The 26,476-nt window shown below is 49.3% G+C and overlaps 1 protein-coding gene across 1 annotated transcript in view; it reads right to left on the reverse strand.

Annotated features, from left to right (window-relative positions):
- Positions 1 to 1,104: 1,104 nt before the first annotated feature.
- HS6ST2 (heparan sulfate 6-O-sulfotransferase 2) overlaps positions 1,105 to 26,476 on the reverse strand; it is a 102,067-nt gene continuing 76,695 nt past the window's right edge. Inside the window, exon 2 of the mRNA XM_042825214.1 lies at positions 1,105 to 3,757. Within this exon, the coding sequence (XP_042681148.1) occupies positions 3,058 to 3,757 (700 nt within the window). The 3' untranslated portion in view covers positions 1,105 to 3,057. The remainder of the gene's footprint in view (positions 3,758 to 26,476) is intronic.

Genomic DNA, 26,476 nt, shown 5'->3' on the forward strand with positions numbered 1-26,476 from the left:
AGCAGAGCCCACAGGTCAAAGCTCTCAAAGCTTTGAGCCAAATTTGGTCTGAACTCATCACTCGGGTCCCTGGAGATGGCTGAGCAGTGGTGTTAGCATTGAGGCAACGAGGTTGATTCTGAACTCAAGAAATGGATTAAGAGAGACGATGCTCTCTCCTGATGAAGCTGCTGGAAGTGGGGAAGCACTTCAGGAAACACAGAGCTGAGTTCCACAGGGCAGTTTGGGTGCTGTGCCACAAGGGAGGAGAAGCAAGGAGCTCACAGCTCAGCAGAGGAGGGGCACTGACTGCAAGGAGAAGGTTGAAATCCCTCACCCACTTGGAATTGGCAGTTCGGGTCCATGCATGGCCAAGCCAGGCTCCTGCAGTTCCCGCATGGTTCTGCCTGCAGTTGGATGGATGCATTGCTTTTCTTCTCATTTTCTTGGTGATTTCGTGATCTGCTGCGCTGTGTCCTTCAGGTCCTGTTCATGTCCCATCAGTTTTGGTAACCCGAACATTTCAGGGGTTACATGAAATAGGAGACCAGTTCACTTTTACTCAGAAAAGACTGGAATCAAGTACATGTTATGCTGTGCTAAAATACACAGTGATGTCGTATGAAAAGATTGCAAAGTTCACTGACATCCATCAGCAGAGCCCAACAACCCCTGTGTTGAATCACAGAGTCATTAAGTTTGGAGAAGACCTCTAAGATCATCCAGTCCAACCCCAGCCCACCCCACCATGCCCATAACCACGTCCCTCAGATGCCCACGGCTCTGGAACACCCGAAGGGTTGGTGCACCCACTGCTCCCTGTGCAGCTGTGCTGCTGCAGCACCACTCCTCCTGCACAGATCAGTGGCAGAAGTCTTTAAATCAGCAGAAAGCACCGCTTGTTCTCTTGAGCAGCTCAGAAAAGCAGTAAAAACTGAACCTATCACTGAAGCAGAGAGAGTTCAGCCCTCAGAGGCTGCAGTTCAGACACACTTCAGAAAAGCCACGATTATAAATTCACATATTTGCCTGTCAACAGCTATTGCATTTGTGTCAAGATCAGCATTCGCTGTGAACCGCACCGTTCCCAGCACATCTTCAGATAAGGAAATAATCACAGGGAAATCAGAAGACTGCAGTTAAGTTTTATTTATCGGTTCTATTGTTCAATTACACAATCAAAGTCAGTGGATTGTAAATCTACACGGTAAGACAGCATCTACAGTGGGAATCAGCAGAATTTGATATGATTATGACAAAACGGTATCCTTATATTGGTACATCCTCTATATACAACTGACAGTATACACAAAGGAAATGCAACTAGTCGCTGTAAACCATGCACACCACAGCAGGATAACAAAATGCACCTTCTGCAATGGGCCCTCAGCTCGCCCCCGGTTCAGCCCTGTTTACAGCAGCGCCTTTCATTTTAAAGAGCGACTTATTTCCCCCCTGCCAAAACCAAAATCCAGCCAAGACTTCATACTGGCAACCGTGGTTCTCATTAAAACAATAACAATTAAAAACCAAACACAAACAACTGCTGTATGCGACGCGGCGCTCTTTTCCCCGCTGCTGCTGCAGGGTTGGGTTGTGCCCAGGCTGTGGCATGGCACGGAGCACAGAGCTGGGCCACGTTCCCACAGCCTCTGTCCTCACTCTGTGCCCCTCTTTGCTCACCTACTGTTACAGGAGAAAGTGCAAGAGAGCCGAGAAGCAGGGCGCACACCGGGGCTGAGATGGCGTGAAGCTCGAGAGCGCCGCAGCCCACGTGCAGAGCCTGCAACGGCGCTGACTCCAGGATCAAAGTCTCACAGAGGTGGGTTTCTTTTTTTGTTTTGTTGGCTTGTTTTTTTTGCATAGAGATTACAGGAGCCCCTCACCTCCTGCTCCAGCAGTGCCCGTGTCCCACCTTGCCATCCCGTGCAGCTATGGCTGTGGAATACTTCTTCCCATCGTTCCAGTCATCGCTAACCTGTCGGCACTAAGAAGGGCTCGAGAGCGTAGAAAAAAAAGCCCTATTTTTACACTGTGTAGCAAAGATTTACTGGAAGTAAATCCTAATTCAAGTTTAAATCTACTTCTTCAGTCGAGCGATTCTCTTTATAATATTGCTGGGATTAGAGAGCTTTATGACTTCTTATAGGCGCCATACAAAGAGCCGCAACACGATCTCATCTAGTTTATATCACCAATTATTAAAGAATGATAAGCTCAGCATTATGTACTCTAATGGGTAAGAAGGACTTACAGTCAGATACTGTCACAAGATTGTAATTTGGAAAAGGCTTTATGAAACATGAGGATGTAACTCCTCCAGAATGGCTAAAATCACAGCGCCCTGCAGGCTCTGGAAGCTGTGTCTTCAGTGTTGGCACTGAGCTCAGAACAGCGATTTGGGTTGTAAGTATGAGACAGACAGAGCTGAAGACTCTGAACAGTGGTAGGTAGAAAAAGTTTAAAATTTTTAATATTTATATAATGAGAGAAATTACTTCTATACCTTTTTGAAAGCCAATATTGTTCATAAAACCGGTCGGTATTGTTTCCCAGACCTTTAACGTTCCCTTCATTGTCCACTCATTAACTCAGTAAATACCATAATCAGTCGGTGCTTAGAAAGCCCATTAAAGAAAATTCAGATAAAACCAAAAGGAAAAGGTTTGGCTCGTATACTGCATTGTGAGAGTATGCGAAATGCCCACTGTTAGGAAATGAGATTGCTTCCCAGATGGATTTCAGCAGAGCATCATAAACATATGCCAGCATCCCGTTTTGTATTCATAACTAATTTAAGGATTTTGTTTGTTTTAAATGAACGTCCAAGCAACCATTTCCGATGAGCTTCCTTGGCTCCCGTATCCCATAAATAATCCAACCAACCTAAAAAGGACAATTTAATTACACACTAGGATTAAGTGTTCCACGTACAGTACGACATTTACTGCAAAGGCAACTGCAAAGGCAACGTTTTCACTTCTTTTTGCTTCCAGAAGCATCTTCCATCTGGACCACTGCCGCCTCCCACGTGGGCGCTGGGTTCCTCTTTGCTTTCGGTGTCCTGAGAGCGTTCCCCTACCGCCACCGCTCCACGTTCCCCACATAGTCCGTGCTGGAGCTGTTCTCTCCCTGCTCCCGCAGGTGCGCCTGCTTTGCCCGCAGGATCTTGCGCTGCTCCTGGCGTTTCCGCCGCGCCTCCTGGTGCTCCTTCTGCCTCATGTACTGGTAGCGCTGCAAAAAGAGGTCTTTTGCATAATCGTACAATTCCATGTCTAAAAAATTGAGGGCCTCGATGCGCTGCTGAGTCTGCTCGTCTATCTCCACGCTGGAGGCCCTTGTGCTATTGTACTGCGTGAACGGCGAGATGAAGTTCATGTTAAAAGTCTTCTCAAAGAGATACTGAGTCTTCCTTTGAAATTCGGTAAGGCCGAAGAAGGCCATGCGTTTCAGGTTCTCCTTGGCACTGTCCAGCAGAACCTTGTTTCTCTGCTCCTCCGGCATGACCGACAGGTTGTAGCATCCCACCAGGCTGAGGTCGGACAACATGCGGACCTGGCGGTTGTTGGCGAGGTTGTAGGGGCAGTCCATGAACTCCTGCAGGGAGCAGCCCGACCAGTCGTCCCCCGTGTAGCAGCTGGGCAGCTCCTCGGTGGTCGGTGAACGCCCGTCACAGACGTGCAGGGATGCCTTCCACGTGGCTCCTCGTTGCACGTGCCGCCATTCGCTCAGGTACCGCGAGACGGGGTCACGCAGGATGGTGATGTAGTAGAAATTCCTGCAGAAGGAAGAGAGGCAGAGCGGTGAGTTCTGTGCTTCTCGAGCACAAGTGAACACCCAAAATCGACAGAAACTCGGGGCAATCTGCCCAGGGGAGGTGATGGAGTCACCGTTCCTGGAGGTGGTCAAAAACAGTGGAAATGTGGCACTGAGGGACGTTGTGGCTATGGCGGGGGTGGGCTGGGGTTGGACTTGGGGATCTTGGAGATCTTTTCCAACCTTACCACTAGAGAAGTGAAGGGAACCCCAGATTTCCCTGTGAGGCTGCCCGTGTGGCAACAGGCCCATGTTGGGTGCTTCAGGAGATGACCTCAATAGGAGAAGCGGAAATGGTTTCAAACTAAAAGTTGGGAGACTTGGACTGGACATAAGGAAGAAGTTTTTTACAATGTGGGCGATGAGGCAGTGGCACAGGTTGCCCAAAGAACTGGTGGGAGCCCTGTGAACACCCAAGGTCAGACTGGATGAGGCTATGAGCACTGATGGAGCTGTGGGTGTCCCTGCTCAGTGCAGGGAGTTGGACCAGATGGCCTTTCAGGGTCCCTTCAAACAATTCTATGATACAATGACCTCAGAAGCACTGCCAATATAGCTCCTGTGGTGGAAGCCCCAGGCCATGCAGGGCACTGGTTCTGGCCGTTCCATGGCCACTCCACACCACTCACACCTCCAGGAGAGCAAGCTCAGGCTGCTCCCCAGTTACATGGGAGCTTCATGTGACAACAAGCTGTGGTTTCATGACCAGTTTATGTTGTCTGCAAAATGCTGCTTGTTTGATGTTTGTGATGGGCAGCTGCACAACCCTTACAGCAGTGCTACACCAGCAAGGAGGGCATTTCCTACAGGACATTTCCTTTCTCAAGCCAGATAAATGATGTGCCTGCAGATACCCCAACCTCCTTACACTAACACGCAGAAAAACCCAGGCAAATCCCAATGCATCCACCTGCTTTCATCTGATACAAAGACAAGAGAGGAAAGATAAGTAAATAACAGGAAATTAAATATGTTGCAGCATTTTGTAACAGAAATGCCCAAGGGAAGTGGTGGCTTTTGTTTGGTGCACGGCGGCACATGGGGAACTTGTATGCATTGCTGTGATATGGGAGACCCCACCAGGATAAGGGCAAATTGCTTAATTAAACTGAATTAGAGTGGCTCAACAAACAACTGCCCTGCCTGGGAAGCCCACTCCTCCAGGACAGGGATGCCAAACACAGTGATGGCCGTGTCCTCGGTGCTGCGGAAACGTGAAGTGTTGGTTTGCTCTCCGAGTGACATCACAAGTGGCCACCCTGCAGCTCAGACTCTGATCCACGCTGTTTCCTTCAGCAGAAAAGCCACTAGATGTCAATGTTTTACAGAAAATTGCCTCTGGATGGACTCGAAAGTGAATCACAGGCACCGAACGCATGCAATAGCACGAGGGAAAAGGAAAAGCAGAGAGTCACCGTTCCTCTTCCCATCTAGAGCACTGAGCTTATAAATAAAGGAGGAAGCACAATAAACTCACCAAACCAAATAAAGCCAAGAAGCCCCGGAAGGCATCAGTGGCCGGTCATGGTGGCACCTGCTGTCTGGAGGGCGAGGACACAGCCATTAGCACAGCCACGTGCCTGTGGGCTCACCTGGCTCCCAGAGCTTTGACTGGGGATGTAAACACACCAGATGAGCCAAAGCCTCAGCCCATGGCCCAGAAGAAAGGTACTTCTGGCCCAAAAGTGCCATTGCAAAGTGTGGGGACACAGGGGAAAGGCAAACCCAAACCCCTTCTTTAACACCTGCCAGGACTTCTCACCAGTGGACCCAGTTTGTTGGACCCTGCACTAAAATAATGACTTGATTCTTAAGCAAGGATAAATTGGTGCCATAGCTGAGGCATGCCCTTTGTGCAACACACAGCAACAAACTGCAAATGACTGGAGAGGCCACAGCAAAGCTCTGCTCACTCCTCTGTACAAAGATCGTGCTTCTGGATGGAGCCACGGGGTGCTGCTGGCAGAGTGAGGTGGCCACAGACCCATGCTCTGAGGTCATCACAGCAATTGATGGAGAGTTCATGCACAAAGGGAAACAAATCCTGAGCCAAGACTGATGTACCGAGCATCTTATCATAGCTCCTATTCCTCAACTTCTCTCCTTTTGTGCTCTTTGGTCACAGGCAGTGACAAAGTGCCCCACTTGGCTGCTGCTGTAAAAATAAAATGTGTATGTTGCTGGAAAAGACCATGCTGTAATGGAGCACCGTCACTCTGGGGGGCTGACGGCCTCAGCCAGGCAAGTCTCTCCATCAGAAGCTGTCAGAGAAGTCAGAGGAAAGCAGCTGAAGGCAGCTGCACAGAGCTGCTCACTTGGCTCTGCAGAGAGGTGGCACTGGCTGGGCTCCCTGCAGCACCATGTGCTTATGGGATGTCCTACACAGGGCTCCTGCCTTGCATGGGCTGAGCACAGCATCCTCAAGAAGGTCAGGGCTGTACTTTTTCCTTGTGCCACACTCCCACTTTCCCCAGCTGAATCCCACTTTCGAGATACGGGGTCAATCTCAGATGTTTTGAGCATTTCTCCTCTTCTTCAGTTTCGCTGTTAAAGTTCTACTGGAAGAAGCAGCGTCCCTTTTGGGAACACCGGCTTTTGGGTCAGCCCCAAGCCACGCTCATCCAAGTTTGAAATCACAGCAGATCCCAAAAAGCAGCTCTACCGCTGTGAACTTATCTGAACTGAGCTTCAAAAAGTCCTGAAAGCTTTAATGTGTCACCAAGCCAGGGCTGGATTTGGCCATCAGCGCCCAGAGCATCCTCCTGCTGCAGCTGGGAAGCAGATTCAAAGCCTGGCAATTATTTTTAGCTCTGTGCGTAACGGCTTGTTCCCTCTGCTGCCTTAACGAGGGGGTGTGGAGTTCCTGCCCATTCCTTGAAGCTCTTGCTTCAGAGCCCCAGACTGCAGGTAGAGCTCAGCCTTTGCTGCGCATCGCTCCTCTGCCTTACGGAGCTGTGCTCACTGCAAGCACAGCGTTCCAACGGAGTTGAGCTGGGTGCCCACACAGCACAGAACAAAAGCTGGCAGGCAACTCAGAAAGCAGGCTGGCCATAAGGAATCCGAGGTGTGTGACAGCCCTTTGCTCCCAGTACCCCCCTGCACACAGCTGTTTCCCAGCTCCACAGCTCCCTGTGCATTCAGCTGTCTGCTCCCTCAGGAAGATGGCTTTGTGCTCACAACGGTGCATCTGTGCCACCCCTCCCACACCTCTGCTCAGCACAGGGGCTGAATAACCACTTTTTTTCCCCCCAGTCTAACGATTTTTTTTTTTTTTAAAGCTTCTTAAAACAACATAAAAAACAAAACAACAAACTGAAGCCAAACAGAGGAGGTGTGACAGCCTGGGGGGATGATGGCACTGACAAAGCCAGAGATCCTGGGGAACTCACAGCTCCCTCACTACTGCTTTGCTGTGCCACGAGAGCCCTGGCAAAACCACCATGGCCTGAGCACAGCAGCTCTACCTATTATACTTGCTCCTGGGAACGGAAAAGGATGACTTAACGCCAACAGAAAAGCTTGATCCCAGCAGACAGCACCTCCACAAGGACTACACCAAGCTTCAGCTCCACTGGTGCCAAGCAGAGCGGTATCGATCCCCACTGGAAGACTGAGGCTGTTTAATTGCTGGTGGAGGCAGAGGAAGAGTGGAGGTCAGTGCTGGCAGCTGCCATGCCTTCAGCCTGGAAACCTGAGCCTGGCCCGATAGAGCTCTGAGCTGGGGGACTCGCAATGCAAGCTGAAAGCCAAGCATTCACTCAACATTACATCCATTAGCAGATGGGTCACGGGGGGAGGGACTGAGCAACCTTTTCCCATTTCCCTTAAGAAATGAGGCTGAAGCAAAAGGGGCTACAGGGAGGGAGAAACCTGCAGCCTACACACAGGGAGCAAACAACCTGGGGACAGCCCAATCTCCTGCTGTGGTGGAAGATAACACCATTTTGACACAAAGCCGAGGAAACAGAGCTGTGACTTCCAGGGGACATGCTGGGACAGCCCCACTCTCCCAACAAATCTAAGGCTACCCTAGAAATTTGCTCAAGCACATCAGTTTGCATCTAGGTCAGGCTCGGCCAGGTGGCAAGGGCGGTCGGACACACAGATGGGCTTGTGCAGTGAATGGGAGGCAATTCCACACGGGTGTCTCCGTGTTGGCTGGAGATGGGGGAGGAGGGGAAACTTGAGAACATTCCTCTTCTGGGAGATTGCTTCCCCAGAGGGTCCCATCTGGGGACTCTGTGGCTAACAGCAGAGTGTGCAACCCATTTACATTGCAGGTGAGGATGGACGTTCTGAAAGACATTCAGATGTGGCACTGAGGGACGTGGTTATTGGGCATGGCAGGGATGGGCTGATGGTTGGACTCAGTGATCTCAGTGGTGTTCTTCAACATTAATGACTCTACCGAAGTTCCCTTTGAATAGGGCAGAGGGACAGATGAGATCTGCATTGTGTCCAGTGAGAAAGCAAATAAAATGAAATCAAACCCTGCAGCAGGGATGCTGCATATGGTAGTAACAGTGAAGGACCGAGATACTCAAAAAAGAGAAGCACTCGCGTGCTTGGTGACCCGGCCCCAGAAGCACACAATCAGAAGAAGTGACCAACAGCACATAGATGGCCAGTGTCCTCCCCACCGTCCCCATATGCTGCTCATACTCTTGAATTAAAGAACAGAGCTCATGGATCAGAGCATATTATTTTTGTCTTTTGAAGCAGAAGAGTTTGGGTTTCTTTCTCCTCTCCTGCAGCACATGGGATGAGAGGCATACAGCTCCCTTCCTCTGCACAGCTTCACAGCAGCTCCAAAGCCACCTGACCCCTGCATCGGTGGGTTTTAATTTTCAGTAGAAGGGGCACGAGGCTGGTGTGGGTCTCCCTCATCCATCCATCATCCCCAGCACGTCTTACAGAGAAGTCAAACTCAATTACACCAGGCCGGTGCCCAGCGCTCCTGGCTCCCACTAGGTGAGGTTAATTCCCATAAAGAGCTGCTCACAGAGAATTCGATTTGCTAATACCTCAAACTGCTCCTCAAAGAGAAGCACTGCTAATTTGAGAGAGGCAGGCATCTGTTCAGAGGTCGCCCAGAGAGAAGCAAAATGCTGATATATAACACTGCAACTCGCACAGAGGCTTTACCACCTATGGACACAACTGTAAGGTAGGGGGAGAGCTGCAACTGAGTGTGCTTGGGAAGCCCCACCATTGGTAAATCACCAAAGGGAGCAGCTCTTCAGGCTGGGAGGTGCCCAGGCTGGACGCCCTGCAGCAGTGAGCCCAAAATATTTGCTAAGCTCACTCTCAACAGAGCATCGGCTCCAGATTGGCCCCAGATGCTTCACATCAGAGAGCTGGATGACAGCAGCAGCCAAAAAGCATCCCACAGTGCTTCCCTGTGCTCCCAGAGATGGCAGGGAAGGAGGAACAAACCCCACTTTTCCCTGCAGCAGCAGACCTATACACACTGGGATTTCTATCCCTTTGCTCTGGTGTCAGCATGGCGCTGGAGAATCATAGCATGCATTAGCTCAGAACAAGGGCCTATGAGGAAAAGAGATAAGTATTTCAGAGCTGTGAATTAAAGCCTTTAGCAAATGTAAATTTACATTTCCTCTAAGTAATCATTATGTTTTCACTTCTATCAGCACCCAATGACTCACAGAGATGTTTTGTCTAGAAACACTAATGGTGGGGGTAGGAAGCCAGCAGCCTGCCCACGGTAACTGCCGCGGGAGGAAAGTGCCAAAGGAACCCATAAAAACGAGCTGGAAATTGCAAGAGTGGCAATTACACCAGCTCACCCATCGCCTGTGAAATTATCAAATGGGAAAGGCTCGCAGCATTCATCAAATGGGGAAGATTTGCAGCATTTTAGGGGCAGAGGAAGCCTGCGTCTTCATATCTTTCAGCTGAAGATGCGCGTTCATGTATGTGTGGGCATGGAACCTGCATGCTAATGTGCTGACAATCAGGCTTTAAATAAGTGAGAAATATGCAGCCTCACACAGGCCCGTGCCCCCAGGCACCCTCACGCACCAACCCATCGCCCACAGCACCTCCTGCGCAGGGGAGAGCTGCCCTGCAGATCTGCCAGAGCGCTATTAATTTCCTAATTACCTATATTATTAAGATCTCTGCAGGACACCCGAGCACGCAACTGATTCAGCAAGAACAGCAGCCCTCTTGTTTGTGCTTATAGATACATATCTCAGTGGTTGTTTTTGGACTCGGCCAACACAAGGTGACTCGGCGGTGCGCCTGGCCCCAAACCCACTGCTCCACCCCATAGAAAAGGGGATGACGTGCCCACAAACACCCATCTCCCTCCACAACCAGCACTCCCCGCTCTCTCTTTGGGCTTGTTGCTGCAAAGCATGGCAGCCCTCCCAAAAGGAGCTGGTGAACAACCACGGTATTTACTACTCTCCTCACCCTGTCTAAACGCCGTCGCAGGAATTGGTTTCTGCTTGTAACTGATATTCCTGTGGCGTGGCAGGCAGAGGTTTGCAAAGCCGACACTCCATAAGCGGTGGTTTACAGAGATGGAATAGTGGCAGTTTTTCATTTTCCAGAGTCCACTCACCCTTCCAAAAATCTTAATGCCTCATTGATTCATAATGCAGTACATAAAGATTTCATTTTTTCCTGCACACAGTGATATATTATGGAGGCAATCTATTTTGCTACTGAAAAGTTTGCTTAGCAGAAAAATTTGGAGTTTTGACATTCAGGAAATTACAGCCATCTGTAAAGCACGACTGATGTGCCAAGGCCAACATTTTCATTGCACCTACGGAGCCAGGATAATGATGCTAAATATTTATCATATTCTAAAAAAAATTTTTTTTTTAATCCAGATTCTTGTGTATAAAAAGCATGCACTTTGTACTAATGAAAAAGGCTTTATCCTTGCACTTGTATGCATCTTCGCTACACCTTCAGTGTGCTACGCCACGCTGTGACTTCCTGATGGCAGTAACACTCCTCCCAGCTCCTCCAGGTACAAAGCCAGGCGCCATGTGAGCAGTGATGGGCTGATGGTCGCCCTGTGTGAGCTCACTGTCTTTCCCAGCCTCAGTGGTTCTGTCTGTCTCTGCTTTACCACACCACTCCCCCCACGCTGGAGGGATCCCAGAGCTTTCGAGATCACCCACGTTAACTTCCAGAACTTCACATATCCCACAGCAGGGAATGAACTCCGGACATTCATCATGTACCTCAACCAATTCTCTTCAATAATCCATGCAGGAACGAGGTTTGGTTCCTGTGAGGAAACACACGGCTGCTGCTAATTCCATCTGCAGATACCTTCCAGCTAACACAGGTTACACCAGAGTGCTTTTAACAGCTGCACCAAGGACATGCACAGCGCAGTGAAGGCACGCGGATGCAACTCACACATTGCTTGTTGTAACTATCAGACAGATGGAACCCAAGGAAAACCTCTCTCAGCCTTTCTAAAATATAGTCCAAGGAAAGCATCTATTGAAAATGCATCTAAAATGTAATTAACAAGCTGGCACTAATATATTCTCTTTCCTACTGCTGGAAGGGATGAGGACGGACAACGTGCCTGCAGCTGCAGCTTGCTGCAGTTTTCATTTCGGCTTTCATTGATTTCATTTAGCGCCCTGAGACCAAATAATGAAGAAATCTGTATCAATGGAAAGCACCAAGTGTGCTCCTGTCCCACCAGGGCACTCCAGCAATATCGTGGAGTGGAAGGGGATTCTCCTTTAATTGAATTGGAAATGAGACACACATTAGCTAAGAAAACTTAATCAGCGCAATAATATTAAAATGGGCCACTCAGACAAACTATACTGATTAAGTCACTTGCAAACATTTCCTTACTCATCAGCGAGACTTGTGGCGTTAATGATTTAAACTCACTTTCCTACTCCAGGGAACAAAACTGTAATTTCGTAGGAGATGATTAGAGCGCTTTAAGCCTTCCCTCACACATTACAATGCAGTCTCCTGGCAAAAGCACAGAACCCGACCCTGCAAGGACACGTGCAGAGGCTCAGGAAGCCTGCACAGATGCCAGCACGTCATCAGCTCCTTTGATTTAAGCCAGGAGAGCCCAGAAGGCACCTCCCTTACTCGCTTGCTGCTGAAGCATTCCCAGCAGCTCCTCTGCTGCCTTCATCTCTAATTGTAACTCGCTGCACCGTAAAGCTGTGAGCTCTGTGTACCTCCCAGCACACTCGGATTTTAACAATCTCACTCACCCACAGTTCACATAACTGGATTTAAAATGTTTGGGAGATAGCAGAATGCATTTCTATTAAAGCTATGCCAATGCATTTGTTGTGCCAGAGCTCAGCTGGGAGGGGTTTTATTTCAGCTCAGCAATCAAGGCTTTGCAGGTATTACAAGAAGAGCAGAGCACCCCGTTTCCCACATCCACTCGTTGCACCACATACACTCAGCTGAAGAGCACATTACTCAGCCTGAGCAGTGCCCACAGGAAGGCACACTTCTGCCTCTCCCACAGCCCTGACCCAACACTGGGATGTGTCCATCGTGCTCACAGGAGACCAGCATGCCAGGACTGAGCTGGCAGCCCTTCATCCCAGCTTTCCTGGTGGCTAACAAGAGCACAGCTATCAGCTAAGACACATTGTGCACCTACGGATCTCAGCAGCTTCCTATATTGTTAATTAATCTATAGCATTATGATGTTCAACATCCTATTTCAGGACAGACAAAACCAAATCCCATTTTTGCTTCTTTTCGGTGCCATGAAGGAAGCTTCAGCCAAATGTCAGCTGCTCTGAGGTCACTGCAGAGAGGAGATGCAGCCACCAGGCCAGGCAAGACCAGGAGCCCCTCTCCCTTCTGTGCCAGCTGAAGGGTGACGAGCAGCATCACCATGCAAAAAGCACAGAGATGCACTGCCCACACACAGCACTGCTTGCTTCAGCTTTTGCCCAGCTCTCCCACAATGACAACGGCACAAAGATGGACCAAAGCCTGGCCTTTCTCTCCACATCCTCTTGCTGTGGTCCTCGAGCCGGCTGCACGCACCACCCCCAGCTTCACACTCACAGAGCTGACCAAAGGCTCTGCGCTCTGAGCCGGCTGGAGGAAAAGCCTTGCTTACGTTAGCTGGAAATCCTTACAAACAAACTGATCTCAACTGAAGCCCAAGGTAAGCTACAGGCCTGCACAAAACCAGGAGAGGCACTGCCAGCCCCAGCGTGATACAGAACCAACCCTCAGCCAAGGAGCGATACGAAAAAGACTGGAAGCCTCCACTTGGGTGTCTCTCTCCAGGCTGCACGCAGCCCTGCTGGTGCTCAAGGGAAGCAGACAGATAAAGAGTGAAAAGAACAAAGCTCAGGAACTCCAGTTCTCCACTCCGAGGAGACAAGAAGCAAACCCAAGCACTGAATGAACACACTGAAACCACAACAAACCACAAACATTCAGGGTTATTGGATGAGATTGATGAGCTTTCAAAAGGAGCTGCCAATGGTCTCATCTCTCTGCCTCACTTCTCAAAATAATAAACAAAAAAAGGCAAAATCCTCTCCTTAAGCAGCAGGAAATGGTTCAAAACAGCACTGCTCTACCTGTTAGCATCTTTCAAATGATTTTCATAAGACACAGCTCCACTCCTGCATGGATTATGCTGGCTAAAAATGTGTGTGACATTTTAATTATCAAGTACAAATGTTACTGCGAGCAAGCAACAAAACAGATGGTGTCCTGAATTTTACAGTACAGCCACATTTTCCAGCTCAAATTTCCAGTTCACCAATCAGTGAGCTTCAAGTCCTGCCTTTGCTGTGTTTCCCCCAAACATCTGAGCTGTTGTAACCAAAGACACCGGGAGCCCAGCTCTGGGAGCAGAAACACAACTCGAGTCATCCTCCTCCAGGATGATACACGACGTGTTTCCAACAAAGCACAAACACTGAGCATCCATACACCCCAAAAACATGGGGTGCGTGAAGTGAGAGAGCACCGTTGCCCTGGAAAAGAAGTACAGGGATAAAGGAATGACCATCCTACTCAAGAGGGAAAAGCAGTGACCTCGCTACTTCCATCTCAGTGAAGGGCTTCACCTGTTTAACTCGGTGAATCCTACCTGTGTCAGTGGCAGCCCCTCATACTGCCTTGTCTTCCCTTCTGTATGCTCTGCCCAAAAGGGGAAGGGATGGGAATGGATGTGCGTTCCATTGGCTCCTGCCAATGGAGAGTCTCACAGCTCTGGGGATCAGAAGGGAGCAAAGCCAAAAGCTTTTCCGTTCCTCCTTGCTGGCCTAAAGAATGGAACCTACTGCTCCCTGTGTAGGCTGCCCTTTCGTGTGTTTCTTTTTCCCTCTGTCATAAAAAAATAAAATACAAACAGAGAAACAAGCCACAGAGGAGCACAGCCACGAGTGCTATGCAACATGGGAAGGGACAAGGACCTGGAGCCCCCTCCAGCTGACCACAGCTCCACAGACATGTCCAGCTGTGCCTGTGCATGACCCATAATGGACACAGCTGTAGACTACAGGAGACCCAGCTCAAGCTGGATCTGTCCTGTGGCTTGCACATGTCTTCTGCAAAGCCCTGAAGAGTTTACAGCCCCCTGGCAAACTGGGGGAGCTTGCAGTCCTGCTCAAGCATTGCATGAGGAGAGGGAGCTGTGTTTTTGGCTGTCATCGTGCTGTGTGGGCTATTTCCCCTGTCAGCCTGAGCTGCCCTCTCCAAAGGGGCTCTTCATTTAATAAGCTGTGGCAAAACTTCATCTCAGAGAGCTTTCCTGGTACTCTGCACCATTCATCTTCACTACAACAAGCCTAAAACACTGAGGGGAGATGCTGCCCTGGCTTATGGCATCACTGCTGTAATTACCACAAAGAAACACCTCTGGGAAGGTGTCCCAGAAAATAACATGCTGAACATTTCCTTGCTTTGGAGCACAGGTGCCATCCTAGCACTTCTCCCCTGCAGAACAGGGAAGCCCACCTGGGCGTTTAGTTAGCAGGGTGGAAGGCAAAGCACCAGCCTTACTGCAGACCCTGGGAGCAGCCTGGTTTGCAGCAGACGTCTGCAGCAGGGTGGAGACGTGCATGGCAGCAGCATGGGTTCTGCTCTCAGCCAGGCTGGCAGCTGGAGCGCTCAGATAAATAAACCTGGAAATTGACTGCTTCTGAGTGACAAAGGCCTCCCTGCTAGGTGTTCATCCCTGGAGGGGTTAATATAAAACAATCTGATTTCTTCCCCAAATTGCACAAAATCCAATAAGCGCCAGGCAGCGGTGTCTTCTCCCATTTAGAAGATTAAGAAACTCTGTCCTACCGACTTTATCGGAACAATTCATTCCCACAAAATTACGCTGGGTTTTGAACCTGAGGTTGACACACTCCATTCTAGCTGCAGGCTGAGCCATCCGCTGCGGTGCTGCATCACAGCTCTGCCAAGTGCCACCTGAGCCGGGTTTGCTGCCAAAGCACCTGAGCAGGGACAAGGATGAGAGCCGTGGGGGGGCAAGAGGCTCCCCCCGCCCCCAGCTGCCGTGATGTGGTCCAGCAGCATCATCCACAGCCACATCCCAGCCATCCTGTTGTTAAACTAGCAGCAGCCACGTAACTCATTTTGACACACCGAGACGGGGCTTCTCTTGGCTTTATTTGAAACAAAATGACACTTTCTCTAGACACCGAAATGCATCCTCGTCTCATCGTATCAGCGGAGGAAGCATATTTTTCCTCTTTATGTGAAAGGTGATATTGGGTGCATCATGCATTGAAATCGTTTGCTGGCTCCCTCTCTCAACATAAATAAGGGAAAAGTAAGTCAGGGAAGATTGATTTTAAAGATGTATACATATGCATGCCGTTCTCTAACCCAGAACATTATTAAATTCTTTCATATATTCACGCCAAAGATTGTGCAAGTGGAGATGCTATCACTAGTACTTTCCCAGAGTGAGGATTAGGGAGCTTTCCTTCTACTGAAAGCAATGTGTTTAAACCACCTGTGCTCAGCCAAGCCGTCCTGAGCAGCAGTGTATCCCGACCAGAATCCCTCTGGGCTGCCCAGCAATGCCTGCAGGGAGCCACAGCAGCAACCCAGGGAACCCAAGGCCAGGCTGAGCACGAGCTCTCTTACACCCATCAGAGCACTGAGTTTTCTGATGGCTATGAAATGCCTCCTAACCTCTGCAGCCTCCCCATACACATAGCAGCAGCCTCATCCAGCAGAGCACAGCTGAACCCCACTGGGGCAGTGCTGCCCAACGGCAGATCTGGATTGCAAGCCATGCTACATCCAGCCAAACATCCAGCTTTACTTACGAGCAGTGTGACATCCTGCTCCCCAGGCAGGCACATCCGCCACAGCACTGCCCTCCTGCCTGCACAAACTGCAAGTCTGCAGCAATGCTGCACAATGACCTTAAAGATGCTATTCAGATAGCTCTGTGGTAACGGACACAAACACAAACCCCAGTCCTGCAGGACTTGCATAGCAGAATTTTTATCGCGCTTCTTAAAGATTAATAATTTAAGGCAAGTTGTAACTGTGCTAAGATTTAGTCTTATGTTTTCATCACGGCTTTATATTCTCATAAATATCCAACATTCCCAAGTATATAGAAACGTGAAATGGTATTCAAGAGGAAAAACTGCACCCAATATATCTTCCATTTACGGAATCGAATGTAAGATCATATTCAAAGCGCTGCATTTACTGTCTGATTTTGAATACATAAAACACATAGCCATTACAAATTCACCTTTCATTGCAAAGCTTTGTTCTAGCACTGACACAACTTACGGCCGGATCAGAGCCCTAAGAGCAGCTCGGCCGTTTTTCTTCTCCTCTGCTCCCACAAACACGACTCAGGGAGACAGGTCGTGCTCTCTATCAAAGTTGCACTTGCCACACAGCAATACTGCAACACGTCCCATTATAGTTATGTCTGCAGAGACCGTGAGCACAGACTTGGCTGCAGGCACCTCCTAATGGAATTACATAATTGGAGGCATGTCATCTAAATCTGAACAAATTGGATTCTCTTGTCATGCACTATTGAATCAAAACGGAAGGAACACTCCATGCTGTTATCTACGGTAAACCAAAGGCGGCAAATCCGGCGTCACTAATATTTTGGTAATGTGATGTGTATTAAAAATGGGGCGGGGGGAGGAGAAGAGAATGGGTTCACGTAGGGCACGCCAAAACCACGCTGCGTGCAAGAACAACCCATCCCTGTTTGGTTGGGGAGTCACATGAATGGCTCATAATGCCGGAGAGGAGAGAACAGCAGCAGAACCGTGCAGGGCTGGTCTCCTGGCAGAGCTGGGGAACGGAGATGGGGGACCTCAAGGCTCTTCCATCACCTTTGTTCTGGGAAAAGCAACAGCCACTAAGGCATCTCCCCAGCCCTGGTCCTGCTGTGGTCCTGCTGCTCCTTCCCCCCCAAACCCGCTGCTCAAATTAACATTCACATCCCCTGTGAGTTCTCCAGCCCTCGTAATTCGTAAGCGTGCCCTGCTTTACGTTTACAAGTACATCGACTTTCATTTGGAATTACTGAAGGAATCATAACTAGGGAGCGAGAGCTGAGCTTACCCAACTGTGCATTCAGGGCAGATTTTCACTGAGCACTCAGCTCGACCTCCAGCTCTGCACGTATGAGAGAACAGAGGCATTAATTACATTACCAGAATCACTAATCAGCTCACTGCATCTTTATATTTCATCAGCGAACCGCCGGTGCAAAATCAGAGCCTTTCTCTTCCTTTAATTTCTTCAATCCTCACCACAGTATTTCCATGCATGCACACAGAAGAAAAACACAAACACACGTTTAAAGAACACCGAAGCAGCACAGAAAAAGGCATTCTGATGCTATGTGGAATTCACAGCTGCCTCAACTGGAGGAGTCACACTGCTGTGCACCACCGGGGAGCCCTGAGGACAGAGCAGGGCACGGCACAGGGAGAAGCGCAGGGCAGCATCCCACCAGCAGCCATCCCGATGGTAAGCAGGTCACTGCTCTGACAGCAGCAGGGGGTATCTGCAGTACAGCTCGCACACAGCTAGCACGCTGCAGAAAAGCAATTTTTAGAATGACATCAGCACGCTGCACTTTAACTACAGAGGTATCAGCTGCTCTGCCCCCCACCTCCAGCACCGCCACGCTGATGCAGCAGGTGTGCAAAATGCCTGTTTCTATTTGGTGTGAGGGAGAAATGCTGTCACATCACCCAATACCACAAGTTGTGAGAGCAAACAACAGGGGGGATGTGATGACTGCCCTACCCTCTGCCTGCAGCGCGCCCCCAGAGGAGCTGGCTCAGCACTCACCTTGTGCTGGCAGGGGCTCTGTGTGGGCATTGGGCATCCCCAGCCATGCAGCCCTCTGGCAGCACTCATCAAGGAAGCACATGAAAAGCATTATGGAACAGAAGGAGTGGTGAGGTACTGGAACAGACTGGTGCTGCAATCAGCCCTGGAAGTGCTCCAGAACCACGAGGATGCGGCTCTGCGGGATGTGGTGATGGGAACGGTGGGGTGGATTTGGGGACCTTATGAGTCTACTCCAACCTGAATGATGCTATGAAAGCAATGCATACTGTGGAAATGGGTACTGATTTAAACAGTGGTTTCCCAGGGCAGGCAGAGGAGCAGTGACAGGAGGGCTGAGGCTCCATCCGGGACTGTCCCACCACTGCTTCTCAATGGCCACATCACTGCACTCAGATTTAGTGACGTTTCTAAATCTAAGCGAGGGAGAAGAGAAAGGAATCACCCCTCACTAGCACAGTACCTTGTGAGAGCTGCAGAATATTCCACCGACTCCTTGTTCTCTACTGCACCTTTTCCTCACTAAAAGGGTTACTTTGGATATTTGTGTGGAGCCAGGAGCTGGATTCAGTGATCCTTATGGGTCCCTTCCAACTCAGGATATCCTATGAGATGGTCTGCTTTTGGGTGGCCCTGTATGGAGCCAGGAGTTGGACTCAATGATCCCCTCCAATCCAGAGTATTTATTCCATGTTTCTATGGTTGCTTATTTGATTCAGCTTAAACAGAGCCAGGGCAAACACACAGGTTACAAACCTCCTTCATGCACTCAGCCTCCTTAATGTTAGCAATATCCGTTCATAATTAATATATTACAACTAATTAATATCACTAATTAATGAATCGGAACAAGGGCAGAGAGATAGGAGAACATTCCTTCTGATAGCTGTGAAATGCACTAATGGGAGCCAGTCGGGAGTCAGCTCCTCTCTTTGGGGAGGTTTGAACAGTTTGATTTTAAATCAGAAAAGCTCTAGTGAATATTCAAAGAATGAATTATAAGAATAGGATGAAGAAAAGCTATCAAGCATTTTGCATCTCTGCCTCTCAGAATAACGATGGGGGAACCTGTGCCATCCTGGCCGGGTGGGCAACCCAGCAGTGGAGTCACTGCAGGGGACCCCAGCCTGGGGATGGCTATGGGCAGTGCTGGGGTATGCATTGTTAACAGCCAGAGGGAATAATAAATTAGCACCTAATTAACAGGAGAGCTGGAGGCATCTGGGAAGTTGGACATGAAAGGCCAAGGTAAGCATTTGGGATGCAGAAAATACGTTCAGGACAAATATTTATTGGGTCAGTAGTTGCTTGCGAGGAACAGAAGCAATAAAGTGGAGATAACAAGGAATAATGCTGCCACGATGGGAAATTGCACTAATGACTTAACAGCTCTTTGCACCTCTCTCTAAAAAGCTCCTAAGGGAAATCTCTTATTCAGCACCGAAGTAGCAGCGGTGTAAATCTGCTCGTCATTACATCTGACCCCCTGCACTCACAGCAGCTGCTGAGCCCAGCGCTGCACTGCCCTGCTGCTCACCCACTGCCCGCTGCCACCTCCCTGCCACCCAGTGCAGGGCAGAGCAGGACAGGCATCCCTGGGATGGGGAACTGCCCAGGCAAGGCTAAGGGACCACCAGCAAAAGCTGTGTCTCCCAGCAGCTCAGCCATTGCCTGCCACGGGATCTCACACCAAAGGGCATCGCAGAGCGAGCAGCTCCACCAGGCAGGAGAGACTGCAAACACAATTTTAAGAAACGCAGCTTAACTGTCTTGTTAATTAATATTCCAAACTACGTGCAAGCCTTTAACACACAGCAGAATTGTGGTGAAAGATTTATGAGATTGGTTCACCTTTCCTGAGCACTGCCTTGGGTCATCAGCAGAAACTTATCAGCCCGTGTACCAGCGGAGAGCGAGTGTGAGGGGAAGGGTAACATCTGCACAAGACGATGTGACCTACTTTTACAGTAATTTGAATGCATATCTGGGAGAAAAAAAAAAGCCTCTAAAATTTTAAGGGAGAATTATAAATCAAGGCATGACAGTAAACAAGTAATTTGTGAAGTCGCACTGTCTACTCCGTGCAAACAAGGGATTCATCAAATAATAAAATACTACTTTAGAAGAAAACAAGCACAATTATTTTATAATTACAGCTGCTCTCGCCTTCTGAGGGCAGGAAACCTTCCTACCTCCATAGAATCATAATCAAGACTCATCAAAGTCCTGTAAAAGCAAATCAATATCTGCTCTTGGCAGGACAAGTTAATTAATAGCGGAGCGCTCTGCTGCTGTCGTTCTGACCGCAGTGAACACTCCATGCAAAGCACCCAGTGCTGCTGCAGTGGCACTGCTGCTCTGCCCCATCTGGGCATGCAGATCCCCCATCAGCATGTGGGCTGTGCACAGTTTGAAGGGCTCCACGCTCACCTGGTCTGTGCCCAACACAGAGCTGGGTGGAAGACGGCTCAGGCAGCACCAGGCAGCTCATCTGCTGGTTTATCTACCAGCATGCATGCATGGAAATCAAAGCCACATCCTTTTCATCACTGCTGCACCAGTGGAGCTGGCTGGCTCTGTGGCACCCACACTGAGCAGAGCTCCTTGCTGTCCAGCCAGCGGTGTGCACTCTGTCCCTGGGAGGGCTCACGCTGTGCAGATGCCTCTTCAAACATTGGCAATCAGAGCACAGGCTTCCATCTTCCCCAGGTGAACCCTGTGCTATTTACAGGATGCCTGCTTCATTTTATTTTCTTTTTCCCTTCTTAGGAGATCTTTAAAGCAGAGGTCTGCTCAGCCCTCTGTGATTAGCAAAAATCTCACGGCCCTTCTGAAAGAGCAGGGGCTCCTATGAGCTGGGAAATTATAGCCAAGAACATGACAGCAGTCAGATGCACAGAGCAGGGAGGAGTGAGACGCACTCAGCAGACTGCTTTGAAGCAAAAGCTCAGTAAAACATTATTAAACTTATTTTTAGCCTTATTTGCTAAAGAAATCAGGCTCTCCTGAGCACGCTGTCTGTCCGTCTCCCTCCCCGCCACCAGCCTCCTCATAATTATTTAATCAGCCTCTTCATCTGAGCATCCTCTGCTCTGCTAAAGTGGGGCACAAACAGGCACAGAAGGGGCACAGGGACCCCCCTGGCAGTGAGGTGCCTCTGTGCTCACATGCTGGTCCTTCCCACATGAAAGCAGAAGAGGGAAAGAGTGGGGAATAACACAGCAGAAAAGGAGACAAACTGCAGAAACCCACAGGAAAGCGGGGGTTCGTGTGTTGCTTTGAAATTAAACACGTGCACCCCACAGAGAGCATCTCCAGCCATGTATTTCATCTTCCCTGCCTATGTTACATTTCTCAGCCTCCACCTGATCTGCAGCTCTTGGAAAAGTCTCTGTGACCCAAATCTGAGCTGTTCAGCAAAACAACACAGACTCGGGGAAGTCACAGCTCTGCTGGCACACGGGCACCCACTGTAGGAAGGGTAGCAGGCAGGAGGCACGCTGCACACTTCTCAGTTGGAGGCGATCCCTCCCTCTCCCCACGCTGTCTGCCCTTTGGCTGTTTACTTTAATGGAGCTGCAGTCATTTTTAGCACAGAACTGTCAGCTGCAGCTCCCACTCGATGGCTCTGCAGAGTGCTTACCATGTCCCAGGAGCAGCAGTGACGTTCCAGAGACCCCACACGGGCTGTGCCCTTGCCAACAGGAGCTGATGCGCCGCCTCAAACCAGGCGTAAAAATGGAACGAGACCAGGAAAAGCCATTTCTGCAGAGCAACACTATTTAACTGCATTATTGTTTAATGCTTGGCAACACAAACCCAGCAGGTTATGAGAGCAGGAGGGGAGAAAAGGGTGAGAAAAGGCCCGCAGGTACGGCAGTGCAGAGGACAAGCACCTCCCTGTGCTCCCCTGCCCCACAACACTACCATCACACTGGAAGAACGCCCTGCTACTGTAATGAAGATGCAGGTTCTTGGTGCTCTCATACACAGACTTTGCATCCTTGCAATGCCAGGCACTTCTGCTCCCAGCAGGCAGAATGCTCACCAAGCACTCAGTGCCCCTGGACCCAACGCCCTGACCGCTGCCTGAGGTGGGCTGGGGGGATGGGAAACGCTGCAGGTATCCATCTTCTGCAGGGCTCGTCTTTCCTGAGGATTTGGCAATTATTGCCAACAACATAGGACAAACTCAATAGTAGGTGAGTGAAAAATTGGATCTGACAGCACTAATTGAGCCTGAAGTCCCATTTTCTGAAAATGATCTGGCATAATTAAAAATTCACAACTGATGACCAGTTGCGGTGAACACGATACGTTGTGGTTAGTCTGAATGACTCCAGGAAAACACCCTCCCCAGCTTTGGACTTGCAGCCAAACCAGCTGGTGCCACACCAATGCAGTCACTGGGAGGTGCAGCTCCAGATTCTGGGGAATGATGCCCTGCTCACACCAAGCACAGGTCTCCAAATACCCCTTTCCTTCCAACACTCCTCTTGATGCACTTTGTTGCCGTCCCTACACTGGAGATACCCTACTACCAGTTCAGGCAGTAACAGGACAGCTGCTGCTCTTCTATTTTATTTCAGGTTTTTTGTTCTCCGAGTATACAGCAAAGGGACAAACCAGCAAGCACCAGAAAGAGCTGCTCTGCATGCACAAAGGGGCTCTCAAACCTTTGCCCCATGCTAACCACAGCTAACAACTTCCCTGTAGCCCTAGCATAGACACACATGTACTTTTGCAATTGCCTTTTCCTTATTAGCCTAATTGGGATTTAATTCCAGCACATAACTTGCAAGCTTCACTTAGCCTGTGACAACTTAGAGGGAATGCAATTGGAAACACCTTCACTTCTACTTTTAACGAGTCACTCTGGTAAACAGTGTCTTTTGCATAAACTCATGCCAGTCTTCAGCAGGGCAGGATGCGCTCGTAGGGATATAAAGCCTCGAAAAACAATGCACGTTCTGCTCTGCATACAAACATACCAATCACAGCTAAATAACAGGCCTTGGATCATTTATAATAACCTATAACTTTCCATTTTTAAGTGTTTTTAAGAGCTGCCCTCAACCAGGAGATTTAGCGGAGCACTGAAGGTATAATCAAATGCTCTGTTGCTGTGCCACACTCAATAGGTAGGATGCTCGCAGGAGAAAAGGAGTAATTACTTAATTATTAGCATTTTTGAAAGCCAATGTACCCACAGTGGTTAACGCTGTTATATTTTTATCTAGACAAGGCTGCTGATCCTCCCATCCAATACCTAAGGCTGAAATGGAGATAGCTTGCCTTGTGGCCCTCCTCCTCCGAGGGGTTTTGTTGCGTCTTTCCCCCCCTCTGGCCCTGTCAGTTGCTCAGAAGCAGCACAGCAGCCCAAACTCTGCACTGAACCACCTGGGCAGTGACTTGTGCAGAGCCCTCACTTCTGAGGAACAGTGAGCCATCATCTCAGCAGCACTGCGGCGTTTGTTAGCAATGAGACGCCGTGATCCTAAAATAGGCCATCCCAAAATAGGCCCTGCAGGTAGGAGAGGAGCAGAGCTGCACACAAAACTGGCCCTGGCTAGCGCTGCAGGGCAGCTGGATCCCTGCTGTGATGCTCACCTGAGCACTGAGGTGTGAGAGCAGCAGCACTTTGCCCATCGGATGCCAGCGGACAGCAGAGCATCCCCAGGGCTGACCCTTAGGGTTCTGCCCAGCTGTGATACCCTAGGACCCCTCCTTTAAACACAGACAACTTCCCCAGAGGTGCTGATGGATCAAGTGCCTCCTCAGCAAGGAAACCCCTGTTCCCTGTGCAATGGATGGTGAAGGGGAAAAGCAAAACAAATTTCCTCTGGGGTGTTCACCATCTAAGGGCACCTCGTGACACAGAGGCAAGGTGAAGCGATGGGAGTGGGGCTCACACCGCCCAAGGGTCTGTGAAAGGATTCTGGAACACACAACCTGTTAAGAACATGTTCAGGTATTCTGCCCATTCCCTGGGCTTGCTGGGGGCTCTGCAGAGACAACAGCCAGAAGCAGCTCTGCCTTCTGTAAAGGACCATTCAAGTGTGGAAATGCCTGACTTCGTACATCCCCAAACCACAGTGAGCAAGGCACATGGGAGTCCAGAAGATCAAAAAAAAACCCCAATCAGAGGAAAATCAACCAATCAAATTTGCTCAGCACTGAATACTCTCCCTTAGCATCTTACAACTATAGGCTTTCATTATGGTTGCTGCTGTTCCCTGGCACAACATTCAGGACAGTGGAAGAGACTGTTCTGCATAGCTTCTGCCATTATCACATCTGCAGTTTATAAGCTTGAGTGTGGTTTATTGCTTACATTCCTTCTCCTGGACAAAACCTCCTCCTGACTGAGGTTACTGCTGCCTCAGCTAAGCTTTCATGTTGTCCTTTAAGATGTCAGCAGATGTTGACAACAAAGTACCCTCCCAGAATCAACTGGCAAAGATGCTTCTGAGTTTGCCCAGGAAGATCTTGCCTCAAACAAATCCATATTTATAGGCTCCAGATATATTTTTCAGCTAGAGTTTATTACAACCAAGGCCAATAAAACAAGAAAATTTAGGTCTACGCGCATGTTGGATCTGATGAAGAAAGCAAAATTTGCATAGCTTTGAACCATAATCTCCCACAGTAACAACTAATCTGCCAGTGATTATCTTTCTATTTGCTTATCACTGGCTGTATTGACAAGGAGATGAAACAGGACAGCTCTGCATTAGCAGAGGGAGAGCCGTGCCAGAGCTCCCATAATCCGTGTGAAGGCAGCTATCCAGGTGCTTAGTTCCAGTTAGGCTGGAAGCTATTCCCTCTCCCAAATACCTTCCCTTCCCCAGGCTGCTTGGTCCCAGCATGCTTTACAGTCTTGGAAGAACCTCTAGGGTGCCTGGTCGGCTGCCAAGTGATCAACTTTCTATCTATTAAGCATCTGAAAACGAGCTCAAATCTGGCGAGCAGCCACCTCCCAAGCCCACAAAATAACAAGCTCATTGTAAGTCCTTTTAGCATGGATTAATTGATGCACGGTGCAGGCAATGCGAAGAGGGCAAGAAAACAACCCAGCAGCTCCCCCTCGGAAAAGGCACAAAGCTCATCAAATTTCATTTGCTCCGGATACCAGACGGGTAAAGACTTCCGTACGACACAAACAGGCACAGGCTGTTGGTGAGTCTGGCACTGGATTTGCATTGCCCTGCTTCTCCACTGCTATTTGAACATTTCCTGCTGTTCCAGCGGTTGTTTAGGAGAGGAAAGAAATGTAAAAGCATCTGGAAACGCTGCAGCTATCACTGAGGTAATTAAAAGAAAGGAAAACAGCCTGAGGTGCATCCGTAAAGACAGGGAAGCAGAAAGCTGTGCTCCCGGGGGTGCTGGCCAAGCCCTGAGGCTCTGTGTTCCCCATCTCATCCATGTGCTGGAAAGGTGTCAGTGGCTGAAAGTACAGTGGGGACACAGGGAAGAGTTTTACGGAGGTACCTGCAGAGTTCTGGCTGTCACTGCCCTTTTAGGAGTTCCAATTGTGCCACGCCAAACCCAGGAGCTACCAGCTGTTCTGCAACTCACAGAAACAAACCCCACGCGTGCTGCCAACAGTCTCCTATGATAACATCAGCAGTACCATCATCCATTTTTGGTTAAACCTTCAATAAAAACTTGAACATCCCTTCCTAAGAGCCAGTCTGAGCTGAATACACCCACTGCATCCCTCCAAGATGCACTCGCTATTTTCGTGGCCTGAATGTGGCCAGATGAATACCTTCAGCTCAGCAGGTCGTATCTGTTAGGAAGGGCAGATCCATTCCACACCACCTGGGGCACAGGGTTGGACCACCAGAGCAAGACCTGTTCTTTTTGGATATGCAAAAGCCCCCAGTGCACTCACATGGGCACTGCACAACTTGGTGTGCAATCCCAGCGAGCACTGGAGAGAAGAAAGCGCCGTGATGAGAAACAGGGCAAACATTTTGACATCCTGAGACGCATTTTTCCTGACAGTTCACTGGGCAAAGGACAGTCAAAGGATTGTGTTGTCTAATGAATCAATACTTTTGGGGAGAATTTCATTAGCTGTGACACCTCTTCCCGATACAGGGGGAACTGGAAGTCATTCAAGTCACCAGACCCCGTGATAGCATCTGCATACTGATGGAGAGCTGATTGTATTTGGGACATTAAAAGGTCATAAATCAAACCGCCTTCCTCCTGGGAACACAATAACTTGATTCATACACGAAGGACTTTTTAAATTTAAACTCATGATCAAACAGGGAACTACATTTATTAACACTTCTTCCACTGTGCTTCAACCTCTCAGTCAAGTGGCTGAATTGTCCAAATGGGCTTA

Source organism: Centrocercus urophasianus, unplaced genomic scaffold (genome assembly GCF_019232065.1).
Source record: "Centrocercus urophasianus isolate 14NV4802_14NV808 unplaced genomic scaffold, USGS_Curo_1.0 seq_24, whole genome shotgun sequence".
Taxonomy (NCBI): domain Eukaryota; kingdom Metazoa; phylum Chordata; class Aves; order Galliformes; family Phasianidae; genus Centrocercus; species Centrocercus urophasianus.